Consider the following 15997-nt stretch of genomic DNA (forward strand, 5'->3'; position numbering starts at 1 on the left):
GACACTCCAGGCACCCAGACCACTTCTGCTCATTGGAGTGGTCTGGGTGGCAACTCCCACTACCCTTAACCCTGCAAGTGTAATTATTGCAGTTTTTCATAAACTGCAATATTTACATTGCAGGGTTAACTCCACCTCTAGTGGCTGTCTATTAGACAGCCACTAGAGGTCACTTCCTGGGTTCTAGCACAGGTTTCCTGTGCTAGAGCGTCGCTGGACGTTCTCACGCTGTGTGAGGACCTCCAGCGTCGCTCAAAACCCCATAGGAAAGCATTGAAATGATTTTTCAATGCTTTCCTATGGGGAGACGTAATGCGCATGCGCGGAATTTCCGCGCATGCGCATTAGGTCTCCTCGGCCGGTGAGCGAGATTAGTCTCGCCCACCGGCCGACGTAATCACTAGGAGGAGCGTCGCGGAGGCGGAGACAGCGGCGAGGGGCATCGCCGCTGTCCCAGGTAAGTCACTGAAGGGGTTTTCACCCCTTCAGTAACCGGGGATTGGTGGGTGGGAGGGAGAGGGACCCTCCAGTGCCAGAAAAACGGATCGTTTTTCTGGCACTGGAGTTTCCCTTTAAGTTTACCCCCCAAAAATAGTGTGTTGATAGCAGTATGATCACGGGCATTATAAACAAAGTGTTATTGTCAGAGTGCATCAGTTACATCATTTTTAATCTATCCCTTTTAACGTCCATGTCTATTCTGGGTTTTTCTACCCTCTCAGACACTTTATATCTCATACATCAAAACATCCTGGGTTCATATTGCACCAGATCCAGACCATATGAGCTTCACAATGTAAAGCAGGATTAGTTCTCGCTTTCTAGGGTTCACACTATAACATCTACTCTTAATTTTTGTATTAAAAATAATGTATCAATAGTTATATTTACACCTAGACCCATACAAGGTTAAATGTGTGTTGCTACAGCAGGAATTAAATGGCTGTGCTCAGAGTCTAAACATTTGCAAATCAATATGTATGATGTTTTTCAAGTGTAGTATGAACTTTCACAGTTATACACAACTGCATAAATATTTGCTCAGATATAAACAAACAAATTAAAAATGTACAAATACAAAAAAAAAATCAAACACAAAAGAGTGCAGTTGCTTTCTGATTGAAGTAGATGCATACAGATATTTTCAGTTAAGAAGACTGCTTGACAAACCACCAATTTGAGGCGTATGTGGAGAGTAAGGAGTAGGAAGTGGAATGGAGGATACAAGGGGTGGAGATCCAAGAGTCCGTATACTGATCAGGGTAGTATGCAGATTTTCCAGAGACGTGAGTATGAAGAAACCAAGCAGGTAAACATGAAATGCATTAAGTTCTGATGGCCGCATGACTGTTAATTGTGGATATGCAATAAATTAAAAACATTATTTTAATTCTCTTAATATTCCTTTGTTTGTTAATAATATTGGGCTCTCTGTCTGCTTGCGTGGTTTCTTCTGAGTCAAGTTGGACGTACTTGCTGATGATGTTGCACAGGGGATGCCATTGGGAACGTGGAGTAAGTTAAAGAAGGCAAACCGCGGAATCTTTTAAATGCCTTAGAGTCCACAATCACTAGAAGTTCATTTCCAACCACCTGCTGAATTGTGACCAGTTTTTTTTATGTTTCCTTTTGTCCTCTGCAGGAAACTCAAATGCATAATTTTTCAAAATTTCAAAATTAATGTTTTATTTTTTATTTTTGCTAGCAACAATCTGAGGAGAAGGTCCCAAATAAGAACCACATTTCTCATCCTGGAAGATGGCTCATTTGAGTACCATGTCTTTAATCTCAGGATTATCACTACAAAATGTTATGACCCCCTCTTTCTGATAGGCTGCTCATTTTAAATTTTTTGAATTCTCTTAATTTTTATAACTTGTACAGTAAACAGGAAATAGGAAGTAGTGTAGCCGAGTACTCAGAATGCTTTCCACAGAATTGGATTCCTAATATTAGACTGAAATCTACACTTCATAAACATACTAAATACTGCTGTACAATGCACAATAAGTCAACATGTACACAGCTTATTTAATGATCTGTTAGGTAATTTCCTTTTCCTGTGATGCAAGTAGATTAAAAAAAAAAAAGTTTCTTATTCTCTGGCCCTTCCAGCATCCTTACGTATACCGAATACTTTTCATGTGTCCTTGCTCAAACCGCTTGTTTGCAATCGGTACACAAGTCCGGTTGTTCCCCCTCCTCCTTTCTGGTATTTGACTTAGGCTTCGTTTTGACTTCCCTGATATCTGGTATCCTTGACTTTTGGCTTTCCCTCATGTGTCTGATTCTGTGTTCCTGACCTCGGCTAGTATTTTGACTATTCTTGGATATGTTAACCTCCCTAGCGGTATTCCCGAGCGTGACTCGGGGTTAATTTTCGCTGCCAGAAGCGGTAACCCTGAGTCACGCTCGGGGTAGATAACTCCGAGTCTCCTTACCTTCTCCTTGCGATCCAGCGATGTCCCCGCTGTGATTGCCGGTGAGAGCCCCGGCGGATGCCTCCATCTGCCCTCCTGGATCCGTCTCTGTGAGCCGCAGAGGCTCATGGGGGCGGAACTGGGCGGGTAATTCAAATGCATAAAAGTGACACACACACATAAAGTTAGGTGATACAGTGAAATCCTGTCAGATTACATTGTATCACCTCAGATTTGACACAGTATCACCTCAGATCATCCTACACTGCCCTGCCTGCCCTTTTTGCTGTAATTTCTGGCCATAAAATAAATTTTTTACCATGGCATCAAAGCGTCACTTTAGCATCTCCAAAGCGGGTTTGGATCAGATGAGGGACAGCGGCAGCGACACAGAGCCCCTCGCAGAATTGAACGACTGCGATAGCGATTCGTGGCAAGATTCGTCATCCGACTCGGACAGTGACCAGAGAAGTGGCGACAGTGACGATTCTGCACCCGAGCTCAGTGATGTGCGCACTTGGTGCCTTATTGATTGCGGTATAGATGAGGTACCGCCGCCAAGATTTCCGTTTACTGGATCACCTGGGATGAAGGTAGACGTTGAGCACAATGATCCTTTGGCATACCTAAAATTATTTCTCACAGATGACGTAATTGAAAAGATTGTCACGGAGACAAATCGCTACAACGAGCAGCAATCAGCTACTCTGCATAGCAAGTTTTCCAGGAACAGAAAATGGAAACCGGTGACTAAAGAGGACATCTGGAAGTTTCTGGGGCTAATACTTCTTCAGGGGGTGGTGGGGAAACCCCAGCAGAAATGGTACTGGACTACCAATAAATGGCTGGCAACCCCATTTTTTGGCACCATCATGTCCGAGTACCGATTTTCCCTCATAATGAAGAATTTGCACTTCACCAACAACGAGGAATTTGACGAAGCCACACATCCAGCGCCAAAACTCAAGAAGATCTGGGAAGTATACCAAATGATCCTAAAAAATTTCCAGCAGGCCTATGTGCCAGATAGAGACATCAGCATTGATGAAAGTCTGATGGCTTACAAGGGACGCCTCAGCTGGATTCAATACATCGCATCCAAGAGAGCACGGTTTGGAATAAAATCCTATATGCTCTGCGAGTCTGCCACTGGCTATATATGGAATTCCGTCATATACACCGGTAAAGGAACACAATTCAACCCCAGGTACAGCGGCTATGGGATGGCAACGTCATCAGTCCTTACACTGCTTGAGCCATTGCTGAATCAGGGGTATTGTGTGACAACGGACAACTTTTACACATCGCCTGAGCTGTTCGAGTTTCTGATAAAACACAAGACTGATGGATATGGAACCGTTAGGACCTGCCATCTATGTTTGCCAAGAAAAAACTGAAAACAGGAGAAATGGTTGCCTGGCAGAAATGAAAGATGATGGCAATGCGTTGGCGTGACAAAAAAGACGTATGCCTAATGAGTACAGTGCATAACACCTCCACTGCCATGGTCCACACAAGAGGTGGGAAAGATGTCATGAAGCCACAACTTGTGATTGACTACAACAACACCATGGGAGGAGTCGATAGAGCTGATCAGGCGATGACATTTTATCCGGCTATGCGGAAACAACAACAAAAATATTACAAAAAAATCTTCAGGCATCTACTGGAACAATGCCTCTGGAATGCCTATATACTGCACAGAGGAAAGAGTGACATGCCTCTTGTTCATTCTGACTTTATCTGGAAGGTGGCGGAGCGGATTTTTGTGAACTACCAAACGGCATCAGTGGCCGTGAACAGATCTGGACGTCGTGCTGTTGACGTTGTCAACCCAGAACGCCTGACTGGTCGTCACTTTATGGATTACATCCCGCCAACCGCAAAAAAGGCAGCACCTACAAGGATGTGCGTAGTTTGCTGCTCAAAGCGAGATAGCAATGGAAAAAAATCCGAAAGGAAACCAGATTCCATTGCCCTGATTGTGATGTCGGTCTATTTGCAGTCCCATGTTTCAAAATTTACCACACCCAGGATGCTTACTGAATTTTCTTTATTTTACAAATTTCATTATTTATTACATTATTGAATAAAATTATATTATTTATTAGATTATAATTCATGATTTTATGTTTCGAACTTTATCACATCTGAGAGTACTTTTGGTCAGGTTTAACCCCTTAAAGACACATGACATGTGTGACATGTCATGATTCCCTTTTATTCCAGAAGTTTGGTCCTTAAGGGGTTAAGAAAGTAATTACTGGCCTACAATACATAACACCAAATTTCCATGCAAAAAAATGGTACCGCTTTTGGTACAAAATTCCTGACATAATCATACCGCCAGGGAGGTTAAGTCCGGCCATTCTAAGGTCCGGTTATAAGTTATCCTTAATCCTAGGTGTGACACAGTTCTGCATGCTGGATCAACTTGTAATACTGACAGTCAGTTATAGGTAGAGATCTCTTAGCTTATCCATGCCATCTATGGTTGGATGGAGATGCACTGTATAACGTGGAAGTGTTACTGCTGTATGATCAGTTAAGTTTCAGGTGGCTGTGGGTGACAGGCAGAGTTCCAAGAATTATCCAACAGCTCAAAATGACATATTGTGAGTTTTAGAATGGAGAAAGACAGTACAATAGAACATGCTACAATAAACCGGCACCTTTTATTTAAAAAAAAAAAAATACTAATCAACTTGATAATAAAAGTATGACAAAATTGGAATGACAGCAGACTGAAACGCTATACAGAACGGCTAAACAACTAGTTATCGAATTAGTTCAGGTATGTGGTTGCTATTACCCACCTTAGTGGTACTTATTCATACCTCCCAACTTCGGAATCCAGGGAATTGGGACGCTGGTGGAGGAATTAAGCGTTTACTGGCAGGTCAGCCTGGCATAAATGCACCCAGGCAGACTCTGCAGGGTCCTAGTGCCATGTGCGCTATTCTTGTTGGGGAGAGTTCCCTATTGTCCACAAAAGCATGACACCAAGGAACTATGGCGGGACAGAACCTGAAAATCGTGACTGTTCGGCCAACATCGTGACAGTTGGGAGGAATGGTTATTTTCCAGATCATCTATTTGTGCCTCAGTTTTTGCATTCGGATTTAATTAGCAAAAATTCTGAGCTTAGGGAAAATACCTGCAAGTGAGTGCATATTCCTTTCACGTTAGTATTACACTATTTTGGGCTTGTGCTTAAAATGTTTTTGCCATAAATATCCCCCAAAATATATTTACCACGTTTTCATATTATTGTGTGCATCCATTTTCTTGAGCAAATTATTTAAAAAGCAATTAGAGAAGTGCTGTGCAACTAACTAATTTAATAATTGCATCATGCATCTTCAGTAATCTTGTATATTAAATTTGTTTTGCTGCCTCATTCCAACTTTTTATTCAGCATATTCCACTTTCTAGCAAAACAAGGTGAAGAGTTCACTACTTTATTTTCCTTATTAAAATTCTTTATTTAGTCACGTCAGTGCAACTATACAATGCCACAATTCTCTCTTTACAAAAGGTATGTAATCCATCTGACGACACAGTCACGAACCAGTGTGTTCTACTTTTGTAACAAGAAGGGGTGATGTTCTTTATACAAAACACTTCCACTACTTTCAACGTCATAGGACCACAGTGAAGCCATTTAAAAAGCAGGTGTCCCAACAAAGTTATAATAGTATACATTTCAGTTCTGCTATTTACTGGATATCATTTTATCTTGAGCCAGACTACAGTTTGTCACTGATATTTAAAGGGACACTTAGAGCGCGCACACACACACACACACACACACACACACACACACACATATATATACATACATACACACACACTATGGATTCTAGCATAGATCATGAGGCCTCTGACCACTATGTTTATAAATTATGTCAGTTATATGTAGTTTTATATCCTAATAACATTGTAAACGTCTGCAGGAAATATAAGTGCGATATAAATGAGGAAGGTTATTCACTAAGGTGTCAATTGTCAGGTATGCAATGTAAATAAACTTTGGGCCAAAATAGCAGATTTGAAACATTTTAATGTTTTTAGTTTGGATTTTTTTAGCCTACAATTTAACAACACACTTTGGTTTCCTGAAAACCCACATTGAATTGATTAACCTGTGGAATAAAGCTGCACAGAACTCTGGGTAATGTAGCTGTACCAGGTTGCAAAAATTATTCAAGCTAAAAATCAACAACCCTGTTTGATGTTTCAGGTGTTCCACTGCTTATATAATTATGCGCAAGCAAGTTCCCTTTATTACAGGCGCTCTAATAGTTATCTAACTTCATTCATTAACCATTCATTTTGGTATCATGCAAAATTAAATAAATAAACCTGATTTTTGCCTGTAGTGTCTGATGAATCTTAGGACTGCTCACTTGATAAAGATTTAAACTGCTAGGTGGATGATTTACATAGTATGGCCAGTGAATACATAGGTTTGTCTTGTAAATTCAGTCATCTATATGCTTAGGGTATTTATGTATATGTTTATTGAGATTATTGTAATGCAAGGTAATAAATAGTTGAGGAGAAGGACTCTACACAATGTTTGTAGTATGGCAAGAAAACCGTTTAAAAAAAAAACCAAAAAAAAAAACAAGACAGTGGAAGGAAGAATAGGGAAAAAAAAAAAAAAAAGGGTTTGGGGGAGGGAAAGACTCCAGACGGCCAGGAGGCAACCCCCCTAGGCGCAGTGCTCAATTACCAGTGTTCTGGCAGAGAAGCCAGACTACAGGAGAAGGAGGCCCAAAGTCGATCCCTGGGTAGAATAAGTCTCCAATCACAGGGAAACAATTTTCACAAAAAAAAAAAAAAAACTTTCATTCATGTAGTTCCTCTCAATCATAGCGAATCAAACATTCTTCTGGACTTCATGCACTTTGATTCACCCTTGTGTATAAAATAGAATACTTCCTGGGATTTAAGAGATATTTTCACACAAGACACGATTTAGACCAGCCAAACAATATCTAGAATGTTACAATCCAGTGCTCTATTCTGTTACTTTTCATTAAATATTTGCAAAAAATATCCCACAATGAATTAAACAATTATGCAAAAGGATAATTTAACAGATGACATGATGGTTTTCTAATGTGTTGTTTTTTTAATATAAATTTGTTCCAACATGCGCATATTTTACAGCACTAGTCTATCCTTAACATCCAACAGGATAAATATATCCATTATACATGCATATTATATTATTATTATTATTATTATTTTTTTTCCTTCAGCAAGACAACCATATACACTACACACACACCAGAAAGTAATGAGTTAGAAACAATATATTATGCAACTTTGATGGACCCATAACTTGTTTTATATGGAGGTGCCCAATTATGTGATTCATTCCTATCAACACATGGTTATCCAGGTGCAAACTACCCTAGTCTATTACAGATACGTAACATAATACAAATCCCAAATAAAGTACTATAAAAAGGAACAGGCTCTCTAGATAAGGAAATTATGTGAGGAGAAGAAATGGAAAATATAAATGCATGTGCTCTGTTTTAGGTACCATAATGATCAGTAGCAGCTGGTGAAGGTGAAAGATGGTGGGGTGATGCCTTCTCTGGCTTGTTGGGCTCTACCCACTTAACCCCATGATATAGCATGCTCTGTTCAAAACCACCAGCTGCATCCACAGTCATCAATAAAAGGAAAAATAGAAACTGAAGATATAATCATGACAGACACGTGTTGTCTCTAACACACACACCTATCAGTAGTCCTTATAATGCCAAAAGATTTGAGGATACCCCAATCGAGGGGTGCCACCCGACCTGCCTCCACTGAGAAGGACCAACAAGAAGGTTAACAGATCTCAAAGTGTGTTTGTATATGCATGTAATATTGTATGTATTACAATTATTATTCGCATTCTAGCAGTGCCAGTTTATTCCCCAGCACTTTCCAATTTTATCAAGGGGGAATTTAACAAATGAGACAAACAGTTACAACTTTTGACAGGAACAAGAGGTTGATGAAAAACCCTACATTATTATACAGCAAGATGTAAGTACACACACTAATGTTCACATGTACTCTAGAACTGTGTCCTATATCTATGTCCACTAGCCAAAATAAATGTGTTTCAGTAAACGGTTTGTGTTGCTAAACACACAAGGTGAATATCAGAAACTTTTGATGCACAGAACAATAAAAAAAGTCATCCGCCTTTATTGCATGAAGAATTGACTGGAAAGGTAACTGTCCTAGTTCACACAGATGGGTCTGAATACATACACAGATAGAAAAAAATAATATTAGTGTAAACAACAGAATGAAGCCCTGCCTAGCAAAGCTGACAGTCTACTGAAAATCTTTTTTGTGTGCGTCACTGTAGGTGACAGTAATGAGAGCACACCGATATAAGAAGACACAGAGGATAAGGCTGTCAGCTCCTGTGCCAAAGTTTCTTTTTAATTCTTTATTTGAAATGTAACAGTAAATTAAGAATATGGCCTGTATTTGCTATTTTTAGATCGCATTAGCAAAAGTACTATTATTTATTCATGTCCTGTTGCTATTTAAAATAATGGTCACTTTTATAAATCATTTTTTTGTGTGTGTGTATATATATATATATATTAAAATTTTTCTATATGTCGTTTATGTCTAACAAACACAGTGAAGACTAGAGACTACCATAGAAAAATTATATGTAAATCCGTATTCTCTTTAGAATTATTGTCCCAAGAAAAGCAGTGGCTGAGAACCACCAGGAAGGGAGTAAGGAGAGGTGGGGGGAGTGGAGTAGGAACAAGGTAGGGGAATAGAAGAGCGTAAAGGGGGGGTGGGGGGGGAAATCAGCTTTGTCTAACCACAATGACAAGATGGTTAACTCTTTGATACTCCTAACTCACGTTAAAGATTTCAAAACTTAAGTTTTAGAGCCTAAGCAATATTTAACCCGTTAAAGACTAATACAACCACATGTTTTCTAGAATGCTTATTCAAAGACAGAGAGATGTACTTATCATATGGGCAGAGGGTGAGAAAAAAAAAATGAGGGGTAGGATTATAAAGCAGGTCATTGTTACAGATGGCTTTGTATGTAGCGTCTCTGACTGTGCTTTAAGCCTCTGCTTTCCTTGCATTGTGTTTGTGTTATGTAGAGAGAGGGGATAAAGCTTGCTGCTGAAAAGTAAAAAGCCACCAGTTTAAAAAAAAAAAAAGAGGGGGAAGGAGGAGGATTAAATGCAGGAGACAGAACACAAATGGAAACATTAAAAATAAATAAAATATATATACAAAGTTTATAAATTAGAACATCCAAGAGCAAGACAAAGAAAAACAGAAATGAGTGATAATATATTGCATGGACATTATAGAGTTAATTAACTTTCAACAGCCAAGTATACCAGATCTCTGATCAACACAACTGCAAATACGAAGCCAAAATGGTTGGGAAAAAGATGCTAGACTGTAACATGACGGAATTTCAAGAGGGTGATTAACATACTTTTTCAGTCACAGAAATGAACACCATACTAAGCTTAAATAGCACACAAAATAAATAAATAAAAAAATTCAAACACAACAGCAAGTCATCTAATGGTCTTAATTTCTAACAAAGCATATCTCATACATATATTCTCCATTAACCTCAACCATGAAAATGTACAGGGAACTACCAGATAAACACTAGAAAAATGAAATTAATTTTGTGTTTACGCCGATTTCTTTTTCTAAGTACATCATAAACATTTCAAACTTTAAATAAATGAAAATCCCAGTACATATTCTTAAGGAGTAATAAAAAATAAAAATAAAAATAAAAAGGGGTAGTTTTGGTAAAGTATCCAACCTGCCAAACACAACTTTACTACACAAAGAAATCTGCTTGAAAACAAATGAAACCTGGTAATCAAACATAATTAAAGAGACACACGCAACCCTAGATCCAGCAATCAAGGTAATTCAGAAATTAACAAGTGTACAAATGAACAAAGCCATGACATTTATTTATTTATTTCCTCTTAAAATGACACGGGTAGCTTTCAGGAATCCAAAGCCAATGGGAATCCACATGGTTTGTTTATTTAAAAGGCTGGAGGAGAAATTAGGCTGAGAAGAAGAAGAGAGAGAGAAAAAAAAAAAAAGTTAACTCTGCCTTATGGGCAGAAAAGCAGAAACAAAGCATTACATTGCCAGATATAACCCATTTTATTTTATATACCGAAACGGATGGAAATAGCTACACTGAAGTCTCTGCTAGAACTCAGAACAGGGCAGTCTGCATAACAAGAGTTTACAGACTAGCATTACCAACTGGCACATGCACTGAATACATAGATTGGACTAAAGGGTTAACTGATCATACTCAATTACCTCCTCATTCTCTTTACATTTTACCAGTTAACTCTCTGTGAACTTCCTTTACCCTTACTTCTAAATTCTCCCTGCTACCTCTGGTCTCGAATCCCCATTATAACCTTTAGATTGTAAGCTCATGGGCTGTCTAACCAAGCACTCAGTATAAAAGAGCTTCAGTGGTTAAATTTAATCTCAAGGCAGTGGGGCCATCTTTACCTTTTGTATTTGTCTGTGTACATTGTACGTTCTCCACTAATTGTACAGCGCTGCGGAATATGTTGCAGCTTTATAAATGCCAATAATAAATTCATAAAAACCAAAACAGTGGGCAAATACCGGGCAGAAAGGCTGCACATCTCTACCCGTGATCCTATATAGGGAAGCTTTGGATATACAGCATTACTGTTATATGCAAGTACTGGTCCCACGTACAAGTCATAAATCAGATGAAAAGGTCCCATATTCAGATCCTGAGAAATCATCATTGATCCTAACAGCAGTGATATAAATACAACTACAACGTCACAAAACTGACCCCAAGCATGTATAAAGCAATAAGAAAACGGGTCAAAGTTGCAACACCTACATCACTTACAGGAGCACAAGGGGTTAAAGCCGCCAAGTTGCAACATTGTTACAATCTGAGCACGAGGTAGCATTATAAAAGTTGCAACATTGACGCTGAAGTAATAGAACGCCTCCATTAAAGGGTTAACGTTCTAAGCAGGGTTATGGACAGCAATAGAAAGTAGTGTGGACACCATAGTATCCAAGAGAATGGGGGGGGATTGCATTACAAAGTTGCCGGGTTCGCAAAGCAGCATGGATAACGTTACTAAGTTGCAGCAGTAATCCTCTGGGCAGGAGTATTGGTAACACAAGTAGCAACCCTGATTATTGATAACGTTAAGTTGGAGCATTGATCCTCTGTGCAGGAGTATTGATAACACAGGTTGCACCACTGATCCTCTGGGCACATCAGAAGTCAGTAAAACATGACCAAGTTGCCTGCAGATCACAACACAACACACACACCAGAGCTGAACCCACTACACATTAATATTGATAACAATAGCTGCAGCTATAGAACCTCTATAGAGAGCACAAGTCAGGATAATATGACTAAGTTGCAGTTCAGATCCAAAAGAACTGACCCCATAAACGGCAGCATTCTATGCATCACAAGTAGGGATAACTTTAAAGTTGCATCACCCAGCCTGTATAGGGGAGCACGGATAAACATTGCGAAGTTGGAGGAGTATTGGGAGCATTACAGACACCGGCTATATCTATATCAGTAACAAAGCACATGCATTGCTTATCTGAAACACAAGCCCCCTTCTCCACCTACTACTATGGCTGAGCCCTGCACACATCCCCTACACTTTATTCCCCAATCCACATTCACCCAGCTTGCTCAGAGCATGGAAATATACAGTGAAGATAGCAATGCATTTGCACTTACTTTTCCCTTGCCTGGCTATCAGAAGGGACAGTGGATCCTTTCCCTTTGGCATACATGCTTGTTTGAGACTTTTCCTACTCAACACCTGTCAAAGGAAGCAGCCAGCAATACTCTCTCTATCTCCATAGCTACCCCTTCAGTTTTTTACATCCCAAAGCATTGGCCACAAATCAGGCACATTTTCTAATGGGGGATCTTGAAACAGCCAGAGCTCTTTTTTTTTCCCTTTCTTTTTTTTTTTTTTTTCTTTCTTTTTTTTTTTTTTTTGTTCGGCTGTTCCAGGAATCGCACACTCCTCCCACCCTGATGAGATGGTTGCTTGTGTTTTTTTTTTTTTTTTTTCCCTTCTTTCCTTTACTCTTAAAAGGGCAATGCCAAAACAGCATGTTTAAGGAGAGGAGAAGCAATGCTGAGGTTATGGTATTATTTGACAGCCCGTTTTGTAAGTAATGAATGTTGGTATTTTTAATAGCAGCTTGCAGTGATACGGGTAAACTACCTGATAAACAATTTAATCAAGCAATACATTAATTTGTGTGTAATGTGTGCTTGTGTAGAACAGATTACTGTGTATATAACGTGCGTGTATCTATGTATCTCAATGTATTTATATACATATAAAATGTAGAAATTACTCTCTTTCGAGCCTCAGTTGTAATTCTGCTAATTAACAACAGATAATTAATTTAAATTAATAAAATAAAGTGTTTGTGACCAACAATTTGTGTATTAAATTCTTCTGTGGTTATAGGCTGATGTGACCAATTTTCTTAATGTATTGCATTCAGTCCAGTATCTATCTATCTATCTATCTATATATATATATATATATATATATATATATATATATATATTATATATATATATATATATTTTTTTTTTTTCCTACCTTGTCTACCATGAGAGAGATTTCTGACATAAAATATTGTATAATGGAAAAAAATGCATACATCTGGGTATGTTAGTTTTGGGGGAGAGGCTCAATGCTGGCAGCACAAATATCAGCTACTACTCTTGAGTGTTACACCTGCTCATTTTAGGCAGACTGGGACTTGTATGTCTCTGTGCTGCCTTAAGATTAGGGGACCCACACCACTGGACCGCCAGTCACACTGTGCATTACACTTTTTAATGCATGGATTAATGTCGCCCACGGTGCAGTTAGGGATTTTAAAACATGCTCTGCCTTCTGATATGTGTAATATAAATTTTATATTATATAAAAAAAATAAATAAAGGGGGGGGGGGGACGACGACGACACTTGAGGCACCACAGCATCAGATTGTTTGTTACATTCTGGGTATAGATTGAGAGGGTTAAGTTGGGTCTTGTGTGAAAATGTCTCTTTAGTCCCAGGACCTATTTTAGTTTAACAGGGAAACAGAGTGTCACGGAACATCCAGCTCTTCTGGAATGGCTAAGGAAGAGTTATGCTCCTTGTTACACCAGTATGTTGTAGCTCGCAGCCTGTCACTGCCCACTATCCCTGGTATGATTTGGTATGGCGTAAAGGGAGCATAACTCTTTAAGGGGGCTGGGCTGTTGGTGCCTGGGAATCCTTTAAAAATGGTTTAACAATGAAATAGGATGGCGCTCAGGAACCCCATACACCTTAACCATTTCAATGAGTTGAAGTGATTGTAGTGCCTAGAGCAGGTATAGGCAACCTTTGGCACTCCAGATGTTTTGGACTACACCTCCCATAATGCTTTGCCAGCATTATGGGTGTAAGAGCATTATGGGAAATGTAGTCCAAAACATCTGGAGTGCCGAAGGTTGCCTATCCCTGGCCTAGAGTATCAATTTAAATTTACCAGAAACAGGCTGAGGAAATGGATGCAAGGTCTGTTTTGCCGACCTCCAGGCCTCTCCTTCCCTCACACTCCCTGCAAATTCCATGTTTTGACATACAGGGAGTGCATGAAATGCATGTGGCTTCTTCCAACTATTCTAGAAATTGGGGCATAAAAGACTGAAGCTACCCTCCCAGTCACATTCAGTCAACGTCTCAACCCCATTTCATATACTCTCACCCAGCCCCTTGTTTAATCAAGCTGAAGGTTAACTAAGAAATATGGTACCCTCCCCACAAATCAAATTAGTTTCTTTCCTACTCCACCTTAAACCCTAGTATGTCTCTCCTTCCCACTTCACCCCTCCTTGGTCTCTTCTGCCCCTTCTAAGTTTGTTTGTCTCTGCAGCCCCCTCCTACCTCCTTTTGTGTCTCTCTTACTCCCCATTCTACTTCTTGTATGTCTCTTCAGCAACCATCTACCCCTTGTGTATCTCTCTATAGCTCCCTTCTCTATCCTTTTATGTGTCTCTCCTTCTTCCTATTGCACCATGAGGACTGCAGGAGAGTTGCTGCAATTTGCTCTGCCCAGTTCAGTTATTGGGTGAACATGCGGACCTTTATCCTCTTCTGTGTTTCGGGTTGGACATGATGAATGACAGTGCGGGGGATGATGCTCTGTATGTACTAATCCTGACTGTCTCACAGTGTGGACTGTCCTCTTTAGAACAACACATAGCTTGCAACATGCATTCTATTACATGCAATTTATGTCACATACTACTAGTATTGTTACTTTGTTAAACAAAAATCTCAGTAAAAAGTATACTTTGATTTTTTTTTTTTTTTTAAAGGTTACTTACTAAAGTGAGATATGTTGGGAATCCAAAGTTAATTTCAATTTCAAGGGTAAAATAGCTGACTTGGAAAGATTTCCGGTTTGGTTATTCTGGTCTTAAATTGGAAATTCAATTTCAATTCTGGAAAATACTAATTTTAGTAATACCAGGAAAATTATCAGGGTTATTCACTAAAGTGAGAATTGAAAGTGAATTTCAAATTTAAGGTCAAAATAGCTGAGCTGGAAAAATTATCTAAGTCAAATTTTTCACTTCGGCCACTCTGGCCTTAAATTTGAAATTCACTTTCAATTCTCACTTTAGTGAATAACCCTGATAATTTTCCTGGTATTACTAAAATTAGTATTTTCCAGAATTGAAATTGAATTTCCAATTTAAGACCAGAATAACCAAACCGGAAATCTTTCCAAGTCAGCTATTTTACCCTTGAAATTGAAATTAACTTTGGATTCCCAACATATTACCCTGTATAAGATCCAGAATGCTATGTATGAATCCACTACTAGGAGGAAAAGGCAGTGGCGTAGTATTACCATGCCTTATAGTGTTCAGAACGAGGACCAGCCAAATGTCAAAATGATAGAAACATAAATATAAAGAACAGGTCCAGATTTCCAATTAAGCTGAGTTGGCACCTACCTACAGGCACAAAATAGAGAAAAAAAGAGAAAGTCCAGCACTTGGTTCATACTGATACAGTTCTGACAAACAGCTCAACAACCAGTCTCTCTTCTCCGAGAGCACAGGAAGGTCCAAGTTAAAAAATAACTTTACTGATGTAAAGTAAACCAATAATATATATATATATATATATATATATATATATATATATTTGTAGTCGGGGCAATCTGGCTGTAATGAAAAAAGATAACATAACATATTAAACTAATAAACATATACAAATGGACATCAGTCGGTTGTGGTGTGCCAGATCCGACAAAGCAGTAGGCCTGTAATAAAAGTGGGCCCACCTTAGAGGGTGATATGATTAGAGGGAGTGGTGGGAGGGGTGACTCGCCAGACAATCCACGATAAGTTGGGAGTGGATTGTCAGCCCTTTCAAGGGGAAATCAAGCCCCTCCCACAACTACAGGCCAA

At 39.1% G+C, this 15997-nt stretch overlaps 1 protein-coding gene across 1 annotated transcript in view; it reads right to left on the reverse strand.

Annotated features, from left to right (window-relative positions):
- Positions 1-12397, reverse strand: part of SSBP4 (single stranded DNA binding protein 4) — a 401255-nt gene extending 388858 nt beyond the window's left edge. Inside the window, exon 1 of the mRNA XM_063455410.1 lies at positions 12247-12397. Within this exon, the coding sequence (XP_063311480.1) occupies positions 12247-12302 (56 nt within the window). The 5' untranslated portion in view covers positions 12303-12397. The remainder of the gene's footprint in view (positions 1-12246) is intronic.
- Positions 12398-15997: the final 3600 nt, after the last annotated feature.

Source organism: Pelobates fuscus, chromosome 5 (genome assembly GCF_036172605.1).
Source record: "Pelobates fuscus isolate aPelFus1 chromosome 5, aPelFus1.pri, whole genome shotgun sequence".
Lineage (NCBI taxonomy): Eukaryota > Metazoa > Chordata > Amphibia > Anura > Pelobatidae > Pelobates > Pelobates fuscus.